The 18,851-nt window shown below is 31.4% G+C and overlaps 5 protein-coding genes across 5 annotated transcripts; 3 read left to right on the forward strand and 2 right to left on the reverse strand.

Moving 5' to 3' along the window:
• The first annotated feature begins 4,655 nt into the window (after positions 1–4,655).
• Positions 4,656–9,102, forward strand: ASCRUDRAFT_75593 (uncharacterized protein). The gene has a single exon (XM_020193131.1). It carries the CDS (start codon positions 4,828–4,830, stop codon positions 8,935–8,937), a length of 4,110 nt encoding a protein of 1,369 aa, XP_020047911.1. The 5' UTR covers positions 4,656–4,827; the 3' UTR covers positions 8,938–9,102.
• A 1,702-nt stretch (positions 9,103–10,804) lies between these two features.
• On the forward strand, positions 10,805–11,904 carry ASCRUDRAFT_75595 (transcription activator GCR1-like domain-containing protein). Its single transcript, XM_020193132.1, has one exon. It carries the CDS (start codon positions 10,818–10,820, stop codon positions 11,796–11,798), a length of 981 nt encoding a protein of 326 aa, XP_020047912.1. The 5' UTR covers positions 10,805–10,817; the 3' UTR covers positions 11,799–11,904.
• Positions 11,905–12,785: 881 nt separating this feature from the next.
• On the forward strand, positions 12,786–14,495 carry FMP25 (Fmp25p; the record flags this gene model as incomplete). Its single annotated transcript, XM_020190501.1, has 1 exon — positions 12,786–14,495. One exon carries the CDS (start codon positions 12,786–12,788, stop codon positions 14,493–14,495), a length of 1,710 nt encoding a protein of 569 aa, XP_020047913.1.
• A 319-nt stretch (positions 14,496–14,814) lies between these two features.
• EFB1 (translation elongation factor 1 subunit beta) lies at positions 14,815–15,795 on the reverse strand (the record flags this gene model as incomplete). Its single annotated transcript, XM_020190499.1, has 2 exons — positions 14,815–15,370; positions 15,716–15,795. The coding sequence occupies 2 exons, from the start codon at positions 15,793–15,795 to the stop codon at positions 14,815–14,817; spliced, it is 636 nt and encodes a 211-aa protein (XP_020047914.1).
• A 224-nt stretch (positions 15,796–16,019) lies between these two features.
• On the reverse strand, positions 16,020–18,808 carry CCM1 (Ccm1p). Its single transcript, XM_020193133.1, has one exon. It carries the CDS (start codon positions 18,754–18,756, stop codon positions 16,117–16,119), a length of 2,640 nt encoding a protein of 879 aa, XP_020047915.1. The 5' UTR covers positions 18,757–18,808; the 3' UTR covers positions 16,020–16,116.
• Between the last annotated feature and the right edge of the window lie 43 nt (positions 18,809–18,851).

Genomic DNA, 18,851 nt, shown 5'->3' on the forward strand with positions numbered 1-18,851 from the left:
TTGGTAAATTTATTTTTTGAATTTTGCAGTGTCTGGGATTTGAACAAATGCAGCTCAGATTATTGTAAGGTCGGCAGAGTTCTGGTATTTTGTAATATTGTGTGGGTTTTCAGCTATTTGATTTAGGTTTGTAAAGCTACTTAGTTTGCCTGCAATAATACATACATATATGTACATATTTGTGCTATATTTTACTGCTTTTCACGATAATCTACATATACTTACAATAAATAACAGCACTGCACGGCTTGATACGTTTTGTGCTGTTTGTCAGATTTCTCAATTATTGCAAATTTCATAACTTTGTAATTTTCATTCAACCTTATTTAAAATCTCTAAACCTTAATTCCAGTCTTCGATATTCTCAACAAAGCGGACATAAATCAAGTTGAAAATTTTTATTTTCTTAGTTTTTTAGGAAAGTAGCACTTTAACAGTTTGATTATTCTCAACAAATAACTTCAATAAGTTTTGTCTACAGCATTACAAAGTGTTTATAAAATTCTTTTGCAAAGTCATAATTCTGTAAAACTATTGTCTAATAAGAATTTGATTCAACACAAATTGAATTTATCTACTTCATTAAATAACAACACGGATTTAATTGTTTTGATATTCAAATTCGTTCTATTTATTTTATTTTATTTGTTGTGTAACTTATGTTTATTTTTAGATATTCAATTGAAAATTTTGAATCAATCGATTGGTTTTTTATTCATGATCATAAATGAATAATTTGGTTTGAATACATTTTCAAAATAAGTTTAATTCAAATTCTCGTTATGAAAAAATAGATAATCAATTAAACTGAAGCCGATCAAGAGTGAATTCAATATGAAAACAGAGTCTGTGTTCTCTTTTTTTTCTACTTTTTTTAATCTAGAATTTTCGTTTTCTCTCTTATTAACATTTACCCTTTTGAATATTCTTTTTGTATTAACATTCTAATTTTTTACTTTTCTTTGTAACTACTTTTCAGATTTATTCACCGACATCGTTAAACAGTCTTTGAGGATAATTTAATAGTTTAACACTTGAATAGATAGTTAGTTAATTAGTTTATAGGTATATTCAATAATAATTAATTTGCTATCAGCAATTATTAATGAAAAAAATTGAAATTCAAAGGCACCAAGAATGTGAAAAAAAAGGTTATTGTTGGGTCTGTTGTTGGATATATTAAAGATATTATTGAGCAAATTATTAAGCAAATTATTGAGCACATTGAGCTATTTGTTTTCAAGTAAGTATGAATATGAATCGTTAAGTATCTAGTTTTGGATTGTGTTATTTGCCAGTGCATCCTTTGATCATATCATTCTTGTCTTCAAACAACAGTGAGCGATGTCCAGCAGAATCGTCAGCAGTATCCTCAGCAAATATGTATTACCTATGCGATATGAGCATATATATGCAGATATACTGCAGCACCGCATCGGTTCCTGGTCACATGCCCAGATTCTCCCGTTCGGGAAGCCCCAATAGAGCTCTCATTTTCAGGTTATGATCCATACGTCTGGAGGGCATTACGTACAAGAGCCTGAGGGAGCAGCTTTATGATGATTGTGCTTCTCAGCAATTGCTTGGGATATGATTAGTGTGATACGGGAGATATTTAGTGTATGATGGAAGACAACAGCAGCTTTAAGAGATCAATGTCAACCAAAAATAAGGAGATTAGTCCTTGTAAGTTTTGCATGTTCTGTAGTTAGGGAGATATTATTTTTAGTTTGATTCTTGATTCCTGTATTGGTGTTGTTCAAGTGTCTGATCACTTAATGCGTGTAGTTAAAAATGAGAGTTCAATTATAATCAAATTGTTCTTTGTGTGTAGTTGTTGTTGTTTTTTGATCTTTTTTTGAAATGATTAAGAAATACTTAAAGCAGAAGAAAAGAAATAAATAATTATAAAGCCGGATCCAAAACAAACTAAAAAGCTTTAATTAAACCTTTTGCAGAATAATAAAATAGGAGACTAATAAAATAGAAGACTAATAGAGTAATAATATTTATTTTAAAAGAATTTTTTCCATCTGTTTAGAACCACAAGATTAGATTTGTTAATGAAATTTTCTTTTTTGCTTTTGTTTTTGTTTAGTTTAATTTAATTTGACTTATTTCACTTTTAATCATAGCAAAAGAAGGTCATTAAATTTATAATAATTTGTAATTGCAAATGAAATTGGAATAGGCTTAAAGTCATAAAAAGGAGTGAAAGATGGAATAAAATTGAATGCGACATTGTTAATTCGTTTAAAAGTGGACTAATCAAATGGAGCAAAATGGAGTGAAATAGATTAAGATAGATTTAAGTGAATTGGAAGTAATTTCAATTAATATAATGATCTAATTTTTAAATTTTTGGTTCATTTATTCATGTAAGAAAGATTATGTAATAATTGGGAATTCATTTAAACAAATAAAAGTGTTTTAAAAAGATAAGAGATTTTGAATAATGTAATCTTATTAAATAAAATAACGTTATTTTAGCCGAAATAGGTAACCAGAGATAAAATTCAGTCTGAGAAAGTATGAACACAAGTGCAAATGAAATAATAATAATAATAATAATAATTATTATTATTATTATTATTATAACAAGGATAATAATTTTAATTAATATTTTAATAACAATAATAATAGTAATAAAATTCGTATTGTTAGTTGTATTAAGTCAAAAAAAAAAAGCAATTTAAATAATTATATAATTATATAATATACTCTGGCGCTCGTTCGATTTATCTGAGTTTTTTCAATTGTAATTGAATACCAAAATTACCTGAATGATTCAAGCAAACTAAGTAAACTAATTGAAATAAGTAGATTAAATACAATAATTTTAAATGAATTGTTTTGCAGATAGGGAGCCTCGGTTATATGTATTAATTGATTGACTTTGCAGGTTTTATTTGGTGGTTTTATTGCTTTATTTGTTTTTTCTTTGTTTTGAGCAAAAGAGTGCGAATAAATTAAATTCACAATATGTAATAAGACTCATTTTTTCATTCTCTCATTTTTCTCGTTTTCTTATTTCCCTTTTTTCTACCAACCCATCAGGAAAAGCCAAAATAAATGGGTCAAACATTTTCCAATCTAATTGAGTCTAATTATAAATTATAAAAAAAACAACCTGGTACTTTTCAACCAAAAGCAAGAATTAGGCAGTCTTTTAGCCTATTTGAATTTCAAGTTTAAATAATAATATTATTAAAATATTTAAGTAAGAGAATTAATGGAATAAATTCATTTCAATTGAAATCCTGACAAGTTAAAGTATATTTTTTTTCTCTCTCATTTTAGTTTTAGTTTTTAGTTTTGTGATTGAGTTTTACAGTTTCAGTTGCCGATAAGTTTAATTTCGAATTGTCAATAAGTAATTGAATATTATTTGGCTTTTACAAATATATTTGAATTGGTCGATATAACCCAGAACCAAATACATGTGTTTTCTGGTTAGCAGTGGTTTAATTGTTGAAAAATATATTGGTTTAGTGGTACAGAGGTTTAATGGTTTAGTGTGTTTCTGATATTAGAATGGGTTCGTTGGAGATTGTCTAAATTTTTGTTTTCTTTGTAATTCTGGGTGTTTGGGTCGTATTGTGATTTGTAGACGTGAGAACCAAAGGCAGGCAGTGTTATCTCCTCACTTGCCTAAGTTTGATCTTCTGCTGGAATTCTTCTCTCAGGATTCGTTTGAGATTCTCTTTGTGGGATATTCATGGGATCTTCGTAGGATTTTCTTGGGATGTTCTTGAGATCTTTTTAAGATCTTCTCTTCAGATTTCTCTTCAGATTTCCCTGAAAATTTGTTTTCTAAGCTTTTGCTGACCCCAAAAATGGCCCACACCAGTCCTCCCACATTGCTGGAACCAAGCACTGACACGACCAAATGCACGCTGATTGGCTGTAACGCATCTCAACCACAGCAGCCGCACACACAGGCGCGTTGTTGGCGGTCCAGGTTTATGGCGCCGACCTGCGTTTGCACGTCCTGTTTGTGGGTCGCAGACTGGTCTCATGTCTGCTGCCGGACCCAGGTGTACTGCGGGAGAGCGGCACACACTTTGATTGGCCACTCTAAACGAGCCGGTGCTGCAGAGAAGCCACATATGGCTGTGTTCGACTGATGATTTTTAGTACGACATCTTCTGTAGACAAATTGGTCTCGATTAGCTTTAAGATTATTCAAATTATTCAGATTCATTTTTCCTTTGATTTTTATGTTTATTCACCTGTAAGCTCAAAAGCTCAAAAGTTCAAATTAAATTTGGCTCAATTTCCACTTAGTCTGCATTTATTTAAGTTTTAATAAACCCAATTTCTCTTCGTTTTTCTCTTCTCTTTGCTCGTCCTTTCGCATTTTAAAATTATTTTTTTCCAACTTAATGAAATAAAACCTAGATAAATTCTCACCTTTTTCCTTTTTTTTCCCTTTACCTTTTCACACTCTTTTTTTTTTGTGCCTTATCAAGAATTAAATTCAATTTCAATTTCAATTTTAATTTCCATTTCCACTTCCATTTTCAAAGTCTAAGTCAATTTTTTTATTCATTCAATTTTTTTCTTTTTTTTCTTTTCCTCTATATTTTATTCTCTTATCACTTCAATTTGTTTTTTATATCTGTATCTGTTTATATTATATTATATTATATTATAAAGCAGAAAACTTCCATCATAAACATCTCTATACTATACTTATATTATATCATATTATAATATTACTACATTCATCGCCAATAGAAAAACCAAATAGGTACACTCTATTAGATAATTCATAATTCATAATTCATAATTCACATTTTACTCATTTTGCTCATATAGTTAAAAATGCCATTGAATAGAAATATTCTAAACAACCAACAAAATTCCCCAGTTAATTCTACAGAGTTTGCAATCAAAAACAGACAAAACAATTTAACTCTCCTACCTGTATTGCCTGCTATTTCAAACACCCAACTAAATCCTCAAATTAATAACACCAATACCAACACCAACAACCAAAAAATATCCAGCTTTCCCAACAAAAACATCCAAAGCTACTATTCAATTCCATCGCAACAGCAAAATCAACCTCATCGGCTCCACCAGACCCAACCTCTGCAGACCCAACCCCTCCAATCCCAGCCTCTTCTATCCAACAATAATCCCGCCGAAATTAACCTTGAAATCAATAATACCTCTTCAATCAATAAAACAAGAAATAGTACCCAATTCCAATCTTCTTTACCGCCATTAAATTCCTTTTCTGGCGTTTTTCCTCCTTCCTCAAATCATCCTCAATCCTTTAATTTCATCCAGCATCCCCAACATCAGATTCAAAACCAATCTCAGCTTCAACCTCAAAACCAGTTACAGCCACATCAACAGCAACAAAAAAAACCCCGTTACCAACCGATCCAACCTAATACTTCTCGCAATAATCAAAACAATCAACCCTTCCAACCTCAACTTCAGCAATTTGCTCCCAATATTCCCCAAAGACACGAAGTTCATATCCCATTTAACAACAATACTCTTCTAAACCCTCAAAATCAACAACAACAACCCCATATTGAACCCCATATCGACTCAAATAATTTCAACTCTCATTTCAACTCTCAAAACAAATCTCAATCAAAATTCAAAGATAATCAAAATACAATCATAAACGATAATTCCAATAATACCCAAAATAAATTCAATTTTAAATTTCACAACCCAAAAAATTATAACCAAAAAATCTTATCCTCTAATGACCCCAATAATTCTAATGACTCTAATATCTCAAATAATTCAAATGACCCTAATAACTCCAATGGCACATATCAGAATACTAATATAAATACAAATCAGAAAAATATATCAAAAAATCAAAAAAAATATATAGAAAATGCTCGTATTTCCACTCAATTATCAATCAATTCTCTAAATAATCCAGTAAACATTCATACCATTGATAATACCCCTCCACATTCTTTGCATTCCTCAAATCATTCATATAAAAAAAATCAATCAATCAACCATGACTATAATAATAATAATAATAATAATAATAATAATAATAATAACACTGCTAAACAATTTTCTATAGCCAGTCTAAATAATCCAATCAATTCCACCATCGATTCAGATATGAAAAAAAATAACTTGAATCCAATAACTAATAATGAATACATCTCAGAAATCAACACTAATAACGATGTATCCAAAGATGTTACCCCCATCCCAATTCCCATTTCTATTGCAAATACCTCAGCTGCAGAGAACTTTGTTAAAATCTGCCCATATCCTAATGCTGGTGATGATCCTCATTCAAATTGCGGCCTCAGACAGAAAGATGCTATTACCACTTTAACAAACTTAGTTAACACAAACCATGCACAGCAAAATGAAAATTTCAACTTAACTCTATCGTCCTTAACAACAAGTTTAAACAACTTTGTTAACCAATTTGACCAAAAATTAAATTCCATCCAAAATGATATTTATCATTTTAAAGCTAGCGTCACTAACAATAACTCCATAAATGACGCTCACCAACAAACTACTTCTGTCTTTACCTCGTCAAATGGTGATGTTTATAGCAACATTATCATTGATACAGATACTCCAGAGACAATTTCAACTGATACACCAGAAAAGGTTTTTAAAACTAGTTTGGAAAATCTTTCAAATGCTCCAAGTTCATCAAAAACTTTCAACTTTCCTAAACCTCTCAAAGATAAATTTGGAAAATCTTTAAAACCTCTGGGATCCGTTAAACCTGTAAATAATGGCAAAAATGTTAAGTTCACTAATTTTGAGAAATTACATACTGATTATGATGGAAGATTTGTCGATATCACCAAATTCATGATCCAAAACGAAATAATGACTTCATGTAGAAAAATCAATGAATTTAAAGATAAATATCGGTATTATTCCACGTTATATTCTAAAATTTGCCACGCTGCTGACAATGGAAACAGACATAAAGATATAGAAGATTTAACCATTAATAATGATAATGATAATCATAGCGATGATAATACTAATTATAGTGATAATAATAATCATAATAATCATAATAACGATAACGATAATAATGATGAAGATGACGATAATGATAATGGTTTTGGATCTAAAATTGATTCAAAACTTTACGGTAAGATGCCCGATAACTTTATGAATGAAGAGATATATGATATTAAACAAATCGATGAATTAAAGGATAAAGTTAATGATTTAACGAAAATTATTAATTATAATTTAGTGTTAAAAAGAATTAAACACAACAAGTTTGGAAATTTGAAAAAGGATAAAAATTTTGTTTCAAAATTTAGTGGGAAAGTTAATGATGAGAATTTTTTTAGCAAATATAGTAAATATTTTGATTTTCCAGAAAACTTCATTAGAAATTCTAGTGATATTATGAAAATTAAATTAGAGCATGGTGATGTTATCGACGAAGAAAATGATTTAAAAAATAACAATCAAATTGAAAACTCAATTGAAAAAGTGGGAGAAATGAATGAAGGCAATAAAACTCGAACTGAAATTGAAATTGAAAGTGAAAGTGAAGGTGAAGGTGAAGACTCTAAAGATCATTCTAAAATGATCGATGTAGATGAGAATGACAATGACGCTCTGAATACTATTATTAATGTTGAAGAAAAAGATGATATTCAAAAAGATAAAAAGAAAAAAAGTAACAAAACCAAAGAAAATTGTGAAAGTGCTGTTCTTGAGGAAAATAAAAAAGATGATAAAGACAATGAAGGTGCTGATAACATGAATAATAAACATAGTAATAATGAATTGGAGAAAAATAGTGAAAGCAATAATAGCGATGAGCAGAATGATAATGATCAAAATGGTGACAGCAAAAAAGAGTGTGATAAAAAAAATAAAGAAAGCACTAATGAAAACAATGATAACTGTGATGAACCTGATAAAAATAATAACAACAACAATGATGGTATTAAAATCATAAGTGCAAATATTATTAAACAACCGTTAAGACTGGTTATCAGCAAAAATAATAAAAATATAAAAAGCAATAAAAACAATAAAAAAAACAGTAATAATAAAAATAATAGCAATTTTCGAATGCTTAAGAATAATGCAAGCTGTTTACAAAGTACTTTTTTCAATACTAGTAAACATTTTTATGATTCTGTTTATTTATATCGCCTTGATAAATATAAGAAAGAAAACGGGATGTGTTCGATTATTCCTCCAATGTTAATTGAAAAGGATAAGAGAACCAACCCAATTATTTTCAATCATAGAAGTGAGTCGCCTGTTAGTGATGTTGGATCCGAGCATGAACCCGAAGTGGAAGTTAAGTTAGAAGCTAAAACTAGAGGTAAAGATAAAGAAAAACCTTTAGGTACTGAGAGCAAAAGAGGAAGAAGAAATATTAATTATCCGGTTAATTATATTGAAAAACTGAATGACTATGAAGAAGAAGTTAATAAAAACAATAAAAGACTAAGGTCTAAAACAAAAAACATAAAGAGACATCGATATCAAGAAGAATATGAGGAGGAAGAGGAAAACAATGACGACGATAATGAAGATGAAGATGAAGATGCAAAGCAAATACAAAGTGCCCCCAAGAAAAAAAAAACGAACAATCCAGAACCCATTTATTCTTTCACTAAAAACCTTACAACAGTTTCGGAAATTGTTGAAGAATATTTATCAGGACTTAACGGCAATCCGTCGATCAAAGAACTAGAAACGAAGTTTGGCTCCAAGTGGAGAGGTGGATCAAAGCATTCAGTGAGCAAACAGTTTGGAAGAAGAAAACAACTCTATTTGGCAGTGGAAAATGGGCTAAAGAAAGGATTGGAGTTGAATGAGATTGTCAACAAGCTCGAGAATTCGCGAAGTTTTTTCAACCAAACCAATAACACATACTACAAGAAGAGCATAAACTGGTTGCAGAACAATATTCCGCAGGATTTGCTATGAAGTGCTAAAACCAAGCTGGTGAGCACACAATGTCGTTTTGTATATAGTTTTAGAAAGTTAAGTCTGGCAAACCTGTCAAGTCGTCAAAATCCCAATCGGGCGCATGCATGTACAGACATATATATTTACATACACGCAAATACACGCAGAAAAAAGCTTTACCGCAGCTACGAAACCTAGTATGCATCTACATGCGGATCACGCGCCCTGGGACCGCGGGCCACCCCGTTCCGTTCTGGGGGAATGAAAACAGCTCTTGAGCTCTGCTGGTTCTGCTGTTTCTGCTTCCTCCTTTGCTTCTTCTTCTGCTTCATCCAGCCATGGACCCCAACCCGAACAGCCTTCTTCCCAATCAGCTCTCCAACTTGCTTTCTTCTGACCACGAGCAGCACAAAATGCTTCTTGTGCTGGACTCTTCAGCTCTTCAGGGCTCTGCTGCTAACACTACTTCTCGTCGATTGAATCACTTGGGTCTCTCCAGCTCCTCCTCTTTGCCTGCTCATCTCAATAGCTACCAGTCCTCAATTAGCAACATCTCTACCTTGGACCATTACAGCAACCTCAGTAACATATCCTCTCTCAACACTCTCAACACCTTGACCAATTTGGGTTACAACTCTCTGAACGAGCACTCTGGTAACAAGAACAGCAAAAATAGTAAGAATGGTAAAAATAATAAGAACAGGAAAAAGAATAGCAACAGCAACGATCTTAATAATGCAAATAACAATAGTAGTAACAACAATCCCTCCAAAAATGTTAACAATAGAAACACAGCCAACCTTTTAATTCAAAGAAATGGTAATTTAAACAATGCAAACTCAAATAATGACCTAACCTCAAATGGCTTGATCAATGGTCAAAACTTAAACGATGTTGATTCTGATTCTGATTCTGAACATGATTCAATTGATGAAGAAGCAATTAAAAATAATCATCCCACAAAAAATTTAAATCATAATCTGAATCGAAATACTTCAACTAATTCAAGGGTCAATTCAACAACTAGTTCAATTCTCAACTCAAATTCAAACTCAAATTCAAACTTATCAGCAATTTTAAATTCCAATAATAACAATAACAATAATAATAAAAATAATAACAATAATGACAATACTACTAATGATAATAACATTAATGCTAATAAATCAAATATGAATATCAATATGAACCAGGATATGGACCAGAACATGGATATGAATATGGACATAGATATGAACATGAACATGAACATGAACATGGACTTAAATAAAAACAATCCAAATAATAATTTTTCAAATCTTAATGACCAAGTAAATTCAAAATTAGATTTGCTCTTGAACACTGTCAATGTAAACTCAAATATTAATAATTTCAACAATCTAATTTTACTATCTTATATCAAGTTCGCTCTTGATCACGATAAAAACCAATTACTCTATTTCTCAAAACAATACGAATATTATAAAAATAAAGTCAACAAATTAACTACTTTATTAAAAAATTTAAAGAAATTAAATTTAAATAATATAAACAATTTTAATGATTTAATTGATGTCGAAAATATAAACATGCTTGAACTAAATGGCATGATAAGTTCAATTTTTAATTTAACTACTAACAAATCAAATCGTCATAATAATAATCATAATAATCATAATAATCATAATAATCATAATAATCATAATAATCATAATAATCATAATAATCATAATAATCATAATAATCATAATCATAATATTGATAATGACAATGACAATGACAATGACAATGATAATGACAATGATAATGACAATGATAATGACAATGATAATGATAATGATAATGATAATGACAATTCTAGTAACAATGATAATGAAAATGATAATGATGATTCTCAAAAACACCCAAATTCGATCCCAATGCATCAAAATATTAATGGCGGCATCAATGAGGCTATGCTACAACTCAACCAACTTATAAATCTAACTGATGACAAAAATCATCGTTCAAAATTATCATCGAGTTCTCGCACTCATTCTCATTCTAACATTCACACACATTCTCGTTCTCGTTCTAGTTCTAGTTCCAATCAATCTTCTTCACCTCCAAATAATATCAATATCAGTCGTATTAATAATGTCAATAATATCAACAGAATTGTCAATAGAAGTAATAAGAATACTATCGGTAATAACATTTCTCAAAATAAAACCAACAGAAACGATATAACTAACTTCACCACCACTAATGATGAAAATGAAAATAATCTCGCAAATATTAATCAAGAATCAAACACTTCTCACCCTTATCCTCACTCAAGATCCCACTCTCGCTCTCATAGTAGTACCAATAACATTGATGAAAATGACAATAACCTCAGTTTTATGTTTCCCAACAATGATGAAAATAGAGATGGCAATAATTCAAGCGCAAACATAACTCCAAACATGAGCCATAGTAGCTTGCCATTAGATGCAAATATGCAAAATGCTCTTGATGAAGCTCTATCAGATTCTGCAAATTTATCAACTAAAAAAAGAACCCAGTCTGTAAGAAAAAGATACACACCAACTTATCGATTTATTCGTAACGTCAAAAATGTCGAAGATTTGGTTAAAGAGTATTTGCATGGTGATAAAAACCAACCACCCGTTCAATCACTAGAAAAAAGATATGGTTCTTTATGGAGAGGTGGGTCTCATCATCCTATCTCCAAGCAATATCAAAGAAGAAAAAATATTTATAATGCTATTGAGCTTGGTCTAAATAGAAATTACTCAATTGAAAGGATCATTAAAGTCTTGGAGGATAAAAGAACAATGTTAAATGATAAAAATGGTAAAGCATACAAGAAAAGTATGACTTGGTTGCAAGAAAACATTCCTCTGGAATTATTATGAGCTTCTAATCCCTTTTTTCTAATTACTTTTTTTAATTTCTAATTTTATTTTGTTGTTTTTTTGATTGATTTTGATTTATTAGTTTTCACTTTGATTTTGATTTTTTAAATTTATCTTTATTTTTATCTGTTTTTAGTGTTTTTCATACTTATATTTTTTCTTCTGAAGTTTTGAATGCTTGAGTTTTTTTTGTGATTTTTCTTGTTAATCTTTTTTTCTCACTAATCCTTTATCGATTTTATTGGGTTGTTTTTGTTTTTCACCACTCAAGTTGTTGATTGGACTCAACCTGTTTTTTTCTCTTGATGTTTCACTGTTTGATATGAACTTAGCGTTTAGATTTCTTTTTTCCTATATTATCAATTTCATTTTCTGTATTTTTTTCTTTTAAATTTATACCTGCAATCTCTTTGCAGTGATAATATAACATTGTTGATTAATTCGGCTACTGCTTTGTAATGCTCGCTTTTGATTGGCTGAGAGTCACAGGGTTTTTGTGCATGAAGCCGAATTGATTTTTTTGGCTTTTGAGCAAAGAAAAGTGCTTTCTCTGGGTTGATATTTGGAGCAATGGAGGCCTTTATGAGAAGATCAGTTAATGCCAGCATCAAAACACGATATTCTACCATCAGATACACCAATTCCAGGGTGATTTCAAGAAGTTTGTTCAGCTCTTCACTTTTAAATAACTCAAAGAAAGATGGCGACTCCACAGATGAAGTGAAACCTTCCATAAAATATAATGAGTATAATGCACCGGAATTGAGTACCAGAGAAAAGTTTATAAAAGAACATGAAAAGAATTTTGTTTTTGTTTCAGATTTCTCAAAGTATCATGAAAAGAACTTGGAAACCGATATATATGGAAACATCGTTGAAGACTCCAGCGCAGATCCCAAGGTCGAAATATCCACTCCCGAATCAAGACTAGCTCAAGAAATAGCTGCAAAACATTACGAAAGATACCAAAAAGTCAAATCGATTTTAATGGGGCTAGGAGCTCTAGCGTTGGCTGTTTTATCGTTTCAGGGGTACACTTATTATCCCCAGATAAAATATCAAATTGGGAAGATCTTTTTTAGTCAAAATGAGGTCTTTGATGTTGAATCAGGAAAAGAGCTTGATGAATTTGAGAAAAGCAAAAGAAAAAATGATTTAAAGAAGAAAAAAGCAGAATTCAATGCTTATTTGAATATAATTAACTCTAGTGAAAGCGATTCCAATGTTCCTGGTCTTTATCTTTGGGGTTCAAATTTAAATGCCACTATTGCTCCTGATCATAAATCTTTGAAAAATGTCAAAGTTCCAATCAGATTAAAATACTTTGAGGGTATGGTTTTAAAGGATGTTAAATTAGGCCATCAAAGTGCTTATGCTATTGACGAAAATGGTGATTTACACCAATGGGGAAATGGATTTAACTTAGAAAATCCATCTCCTTCATTGAGCTTATCCAAACAAAAAATCAGCAAGGGAGAGCTTAGTAATGGTTGTTTATATTTTTTAAATAATAAGAATGAATTACTTATACTACCAGAAAACAAAAAATTGCAAGATTCAAATATTGAAACAACAAAGCAGTCTTTCACAAAATTAGCCACTAATGATGTATTTTCATGGGGAGAAAAAATTGTCGATTTCAAAACAGGTCTTGAGCATTTAATAGTTTTAACAAATAAAGGGAAAGTGTATTCTTCGGCTACGGGCTTGAAATTATCTTCCAAATCATTTGGTCAATTTGGATTGCCCGAATTTTCTCATTTTGATTCACCACCTGAACCCAATAAGCTTTATGAAATCAAATTATTAAACTATCAAATTGAAAAAAACCATAAAACTGGCAAAGTCAAATCGATAAATCAAAGAGTAATAGAGCAAGTTGCTTGTGGAGATTATCATACTCTCTGTAGAGACTTTGGCGGTTCAGTTTGGTCATTTGGAAGAAATACCTATGGTGAATTGGGTTTACCTGTTGCATATGATAGTGAATTTATTCCATTTCCCAAAAGAATAGAGTTATTTAATAAACATTTTACATCAGATAACCATGCTATTTGCACGAACATTGAGGCCGGTGGAGCTACTTCTTTTGCTACTTTCAAGACGCAAGATATTCGCAAAATGTTTATGGAACACTTTAATAAAGACAAGATTTCGTATAATAACGATAGCGACAAAGAAGCTGAAGAAAATGTCAAACCAGGAGATTTATTTCATTTTTCATTCGGAAATGGGTTATATGGACAGCTAGGCAATGGTCGATATATTCACTCTAATGCAGAACCAACGAAAATCCGAACATTGATGGACATGAAGGAATTCAATGAATCAGAAGAGATGATCAAAAACATACCAGTAAAGAATTGGTCTGCAGGATCTAACCATGCCTTTGTTAAATTGGATAATAATGATATTTATGGATGGGGATCAAACGAGTTTGGACAGTTAGGAAATGGTAAAAGAGCCAAGTCGCCCAAACCAATTTCGATTCCAACATTAATAGAACCACACAGCAAAATCAATTACAAAAAATATATGAATCAATCTGGATTTAACCCATGGAACAACAGATTGCAACTATTTACTAATAAGGAGTTGGTATTTAAAAACCCTAATGGAAAGACTATAAAGGGCAAATTCGACCAGGTTTTGGCTGCTGGGTACAACTCAAGTGCAATCTACTATGCTCGTTCTTAATGGAATACATTTTGGCTGAAGATTCTTGTACATATATAAACCGATATATTTTTTGGTTTTCACCACCTTTGTGGTATCATGTATGTTGTGCATTTGTTTCTTCTTTTTCAAACCAGCAATGGGGGTCATATTAAAAAAAAAGAAGAAAACGTTTTTCCTTCGTTGAGGTTATTTTTGAGTCATAAAAATTAACATTCATTCATTACTGGAAAATAAAAATGTAAGATAGTGCAAATTGAACTTTAGTAGAATCAATTAAGTATTATTATAAAGAGGAATTACATAGATAAAAGAATTTAAATATTGTAAGCCAAATGGATTATAATTTTTGCATAGCAGCGACATCAGTTGATTGAACATGGTCTTCATCTTCTTCGATTAATTGTTGCAAATCGTCTAAGGAAACCTTTGTATCTTCAATAACAAGATTGATTTGTAATTTTTTAATACCGAAACCAACTGGGACCCAGGAGTGACCACCCCAGGTTAAACCATCTTGAGTGATGCCCTTAACATTGGCTAACAATTCTTCTAAGTTAGTTTCATCATCCCATGGTTTGACATCTAAAGTAACAATGGATTTAGCAGCTGGTTTTGGACCTTTGGAAGCCTTTTTAGCAGCGTATTCAGCCAAACGCTCTTCTCTTAATTTAGCAGCGGCAGCATCTTCTTCTTCATCATCGGAACCGAATAAATCAACATCTTCATCATCTTCTTCTTCGGCAGCAGAAACTAGTTTTGGTTCTTTTTTGGCAGCTGGAACAGTGTTAAATTCTTCGGTAAAAGAAGCAATGTGATTGAACCATCTAGCAAAGTATGGGAATTCCTTTTGGAAAGCTTTGTAAGAAGCAACATCAGCTTGAGTAACTGAAGTACTAAATTGTAAATTGAAGTTAGTAACTGATTTTAGTTCGATTATACAATTCTGTTATTGACACTAAGTTTTTTCTTGGAAAAAAAGTGAATTTCATTTTGAATTTAAAAAATTGTTCTTGATAATTTTCAGGAAAAGTTATAAAACTTGAATTGGGTTTGATACTCATAGGATGGGGTCTTACGCCACCTAGTAAACACGGACCAATGTGATCATCATTCTAATTATCATTGCGAGATTGAGACATTTACTGATTGATTTGGAATATCAAACCAATATGCCTGTTTCAGAGAAGAAAAACAGTTAAACAATCAAAACTTCCACAGAATTTCAACGCAAAACATACCCTTGAATGTAAGATTTGTCAGCTAAAAAGTCATTTAATTCCTTGACAGATTTGATGTCAGTGAAACTGGTGTAGCTCATGTTGAAATATGGGATGGTTGAGTAGAGATAGTCGAAGAGGTGCTGGAAGAAAGTTGTTGAAGGAGCAGAGATATAAAAAGCTGTATAAATACCAAAGAAAATTTTCGCACTGTGAAACTTTCTAAAATTTTCTTTTTTTGACAAATGGCCTGAAAACTCTTAGGGTAAACACGGACACGTGCTGAGATGTACCCTCGGTAACACGTGTGCCGGATGCTGCTTCTGCTGCTTCTGCTGTTTTTACTTATTTTTTTTCCAGCCGGGCTGGAGCTGTGTTATTTACAGTGTATAGTACATATGTATGGGGCTTCTTAGCTGGCTTCACCACCTGCTCCTCCTCTTGTCTGGGTAGTTGTCTCTGGGCCCCTGCCTCTCGTTGTTTCGCTGGTACAACTTCTTCTTTATCTGGTTTCGGTCCATTTTGTCTTTGTTCAAAATCCAGTGAAGCTTTCTCACTGTGAATGTGTCGCCCATTTCTTGAGCCTTGATGTAGAAGTTCTTTACCAAGTAGTATGTCCATTTGAACTGATTCTCCGTACTAGTGATGATACTGAGTGCATCTCTCAAGTATCCTATCTCAGAAAATGTACCCACCAATTTTACTGCAAACGTAAAGTCTTCCTCTTTTCGAACATCTGGAGGCAAGGATTTGAACAATCGTGTCTTTCTGAATTTACCTCTTTCCATCCAAACCTCTTGAGCAAATCCTATGTCTTTGAAATTCTTCGCAGCTGCCAAAGCAATCTTGTAAATATAACTGTTTCTCGCTATTTTATATCCAAGGTTTTTAGCCAACTCGAGTGCTTCAGGTTTTTCAGCCTGTTGTGGAATTGTTGTTTTAATATCGTTTTCAATTTCAATGCCATCTTCAATCTCAATGTCATATTCATCTTTAGAACCATCCTCATCTTGATTCTCACTTTTACCTTCTTCCTCTTCTGCAGTTGTTTTGTTTTCGTTGGTATTACTATTATCGATTATCAAACCTTTATCTAACTTCTTAAATTTCAATCCGTCATCATCCAAATATGTAAAGTTTTCATATCTTTTCTTAAATTCATCCAAACTTTTAGCATGTTCAGTTGAAATTTGTAAATATGCACCAACTGTCCTAAAATTGATGATATCGGGATGTTCAAGTAAAATGTATGACCAAATGGCGTCTGATTCAAATAGAACTTGTTCATCAGTTTTTAATTCGTATACCGGTATAAATGGTAGCGTTACTTGATTAAAATCAAGCCTATTTGGCGAAGTTTTCAAATCTTCATATCCTTCTTCTTGTTCGATTCTATTTGATTTAAAATTGATCGAATGCAATAGATTAGTTCGCAAATTCTTTCCAAAATCAGTGGCCAACATCAAGGGCAATTTTTCAACTTGGTTTGTTTGACTTTTAATTTTGTTATTAATAAAGGTTCTATAACTTGAAAATAGCACAAACAAAACTTCGGGACTGATTTTTTTTATTCTCTGGTAAAGGTTTAAAAACAACACTCTTACCATGACTAAATCGTTATCCTTTGAACATAACGACATCAATAAAATTAATAATTGCTCGTTTATCTCATAATTATTTTTGACATAGGCCTTCAGAAAAAACTCCCAGGCCTGTAACATGTATTCATCCTTTGAAAAACAAACTCTTGACAAAATTTCATAAGTTCTTGCATCTGGCTCAATGCCATTTGTTCTCATATCTTCAAACAAATCTAAACATTTAAAGATATTTTGTGTATCGAAATCAGTATAAAACGTAAAAATTGAATTGTAAAAATGCACATCAGCGCCAATTGATAGGAATTTGACCATATCAAAGATTTCGACAACCTGTTGTTTATTTTTCAATTTTGTCGATATTTGTAAAAGTATTGTTATTATAACTAAATTTTCTTTTATATTGATTTTATATTTTTTCATTTCACTTAAATAATAATTTAATTTTTCGGTGATATCTTCAGATTGAAAGCTTGTTACTAATTCAGTATCAGTATTGAATTTAATAAATTTGAAAAAGGATTTGAAAATATTGCCAAAGGTTTGTTTTCCTGGTCTTTTCCCTTCGGCTATTAATTGTTGATAAAAACATTCTGAAAAATGAACGTTGCCCTGGTCAGCAAAGGAGTTTATTGCTAAATCATATATAAATCTAGAGGGTTGTTTATTTACATCCGATAACATTTCAAAAAACAATGAATTGATTTTTGTCTTTTGATCATTGGGAATTAAAGTGTATAGTTTTTCAATGTCCCCAATTTCAAGATCTTCAAATCCATTGCGGCTGAGATATAAATCCTTGATGACCTCGATCCAATTTTGGTTTTGTTTTGAAATTAAATAGATAATTGATGAATTCTTGATTTTATCATAAACTCTTTCAGGCAAGTTAATACCTGGAGCAGCTTTATCAAATAGGGAGTTTAGTGAGTTATCAAATTTTTTAGTTTGATTCTGAATCACTGAATTGGGCAATTCTAGGGTTGTATTGGAAGGTAAAGATTTCAGGAGATTAACCTTTATATTAGTGGATGGCTCAGGTAATAACTCATTAAGTATCGATTCAGCATCTTTCTTGTAATCATGGTTTTTCGCATCAAACTGCTGATTCATTTGTTTATTCTTTTCATGTTCGGTATTTTTTTTTATTACTTTGACTGCCTTTTCTATTCGTTTTATTCTTTCTAAATAAATATCTGTGCCCTTTTTGGTATCAGTTTGGTTTCCATAATATACATAATCCAACACATCCTTTTGTGTCTTTAATTGATTTTTTAAGTCAGGCTGAAATATTTCCTGGTTTGTTTTTGATTTTGGTTTTGATTTTGAATTTGAGTCCGGATGAGATTTTGACTTTGGAACGATTACAATTGATCGACTGAGTATCAAATGGTTTGAGAGCACCGAGCTCAAGAGATTTTTCTGCTGCTGCCTCAAACGAACATTCAACTGGTTCAAAAACATATTCTTTCCAGTTTGCAAAATCAATAAAATCCACTGTAGCTGAAAATTTTCCAGCTTTTCTCAGACCTTGAGGATTAAAGAAAAAAATCAAATGG

This window comes from Ascoidea rubescens, assembly GCF_001661345.1.
Source record: "Ascoidea rubescens DSM 1968 unplaced genomic scaffold ASCRUscaffold_5, whole genome shotgun sequence".
Lineage (NCBI taxonomy): Eukaryota > Fungi > Ascomycota > Saccharomycetes > Ascoideales > Ascoideaceae > Ascoidea > Ascoidea rubescens.

Coding starts and splice junctions, on each gene's coding strand:
- ASCRUDRAFT_75593 (XM_020193131.1), top strand. CDS start 4,828: ATGCCATTGAATAGAAATATTCTAAACAACCAACAAAATTCCCCAGTT.
- ASCRUDRAFT_75595 (XM_020193132.1), top strand. CDS start 10,818: ATGCATCAAAATATTAATGGCGGCATCAATGAGGCTATGCTACAACTC.
- CCM1 (XM_020193133.1), bottom strand. CDS start 18,756: ATGTTTTTGAACCAGTTGAATGTTCGTTTGAGGCAGCAGCAGAAAAAT.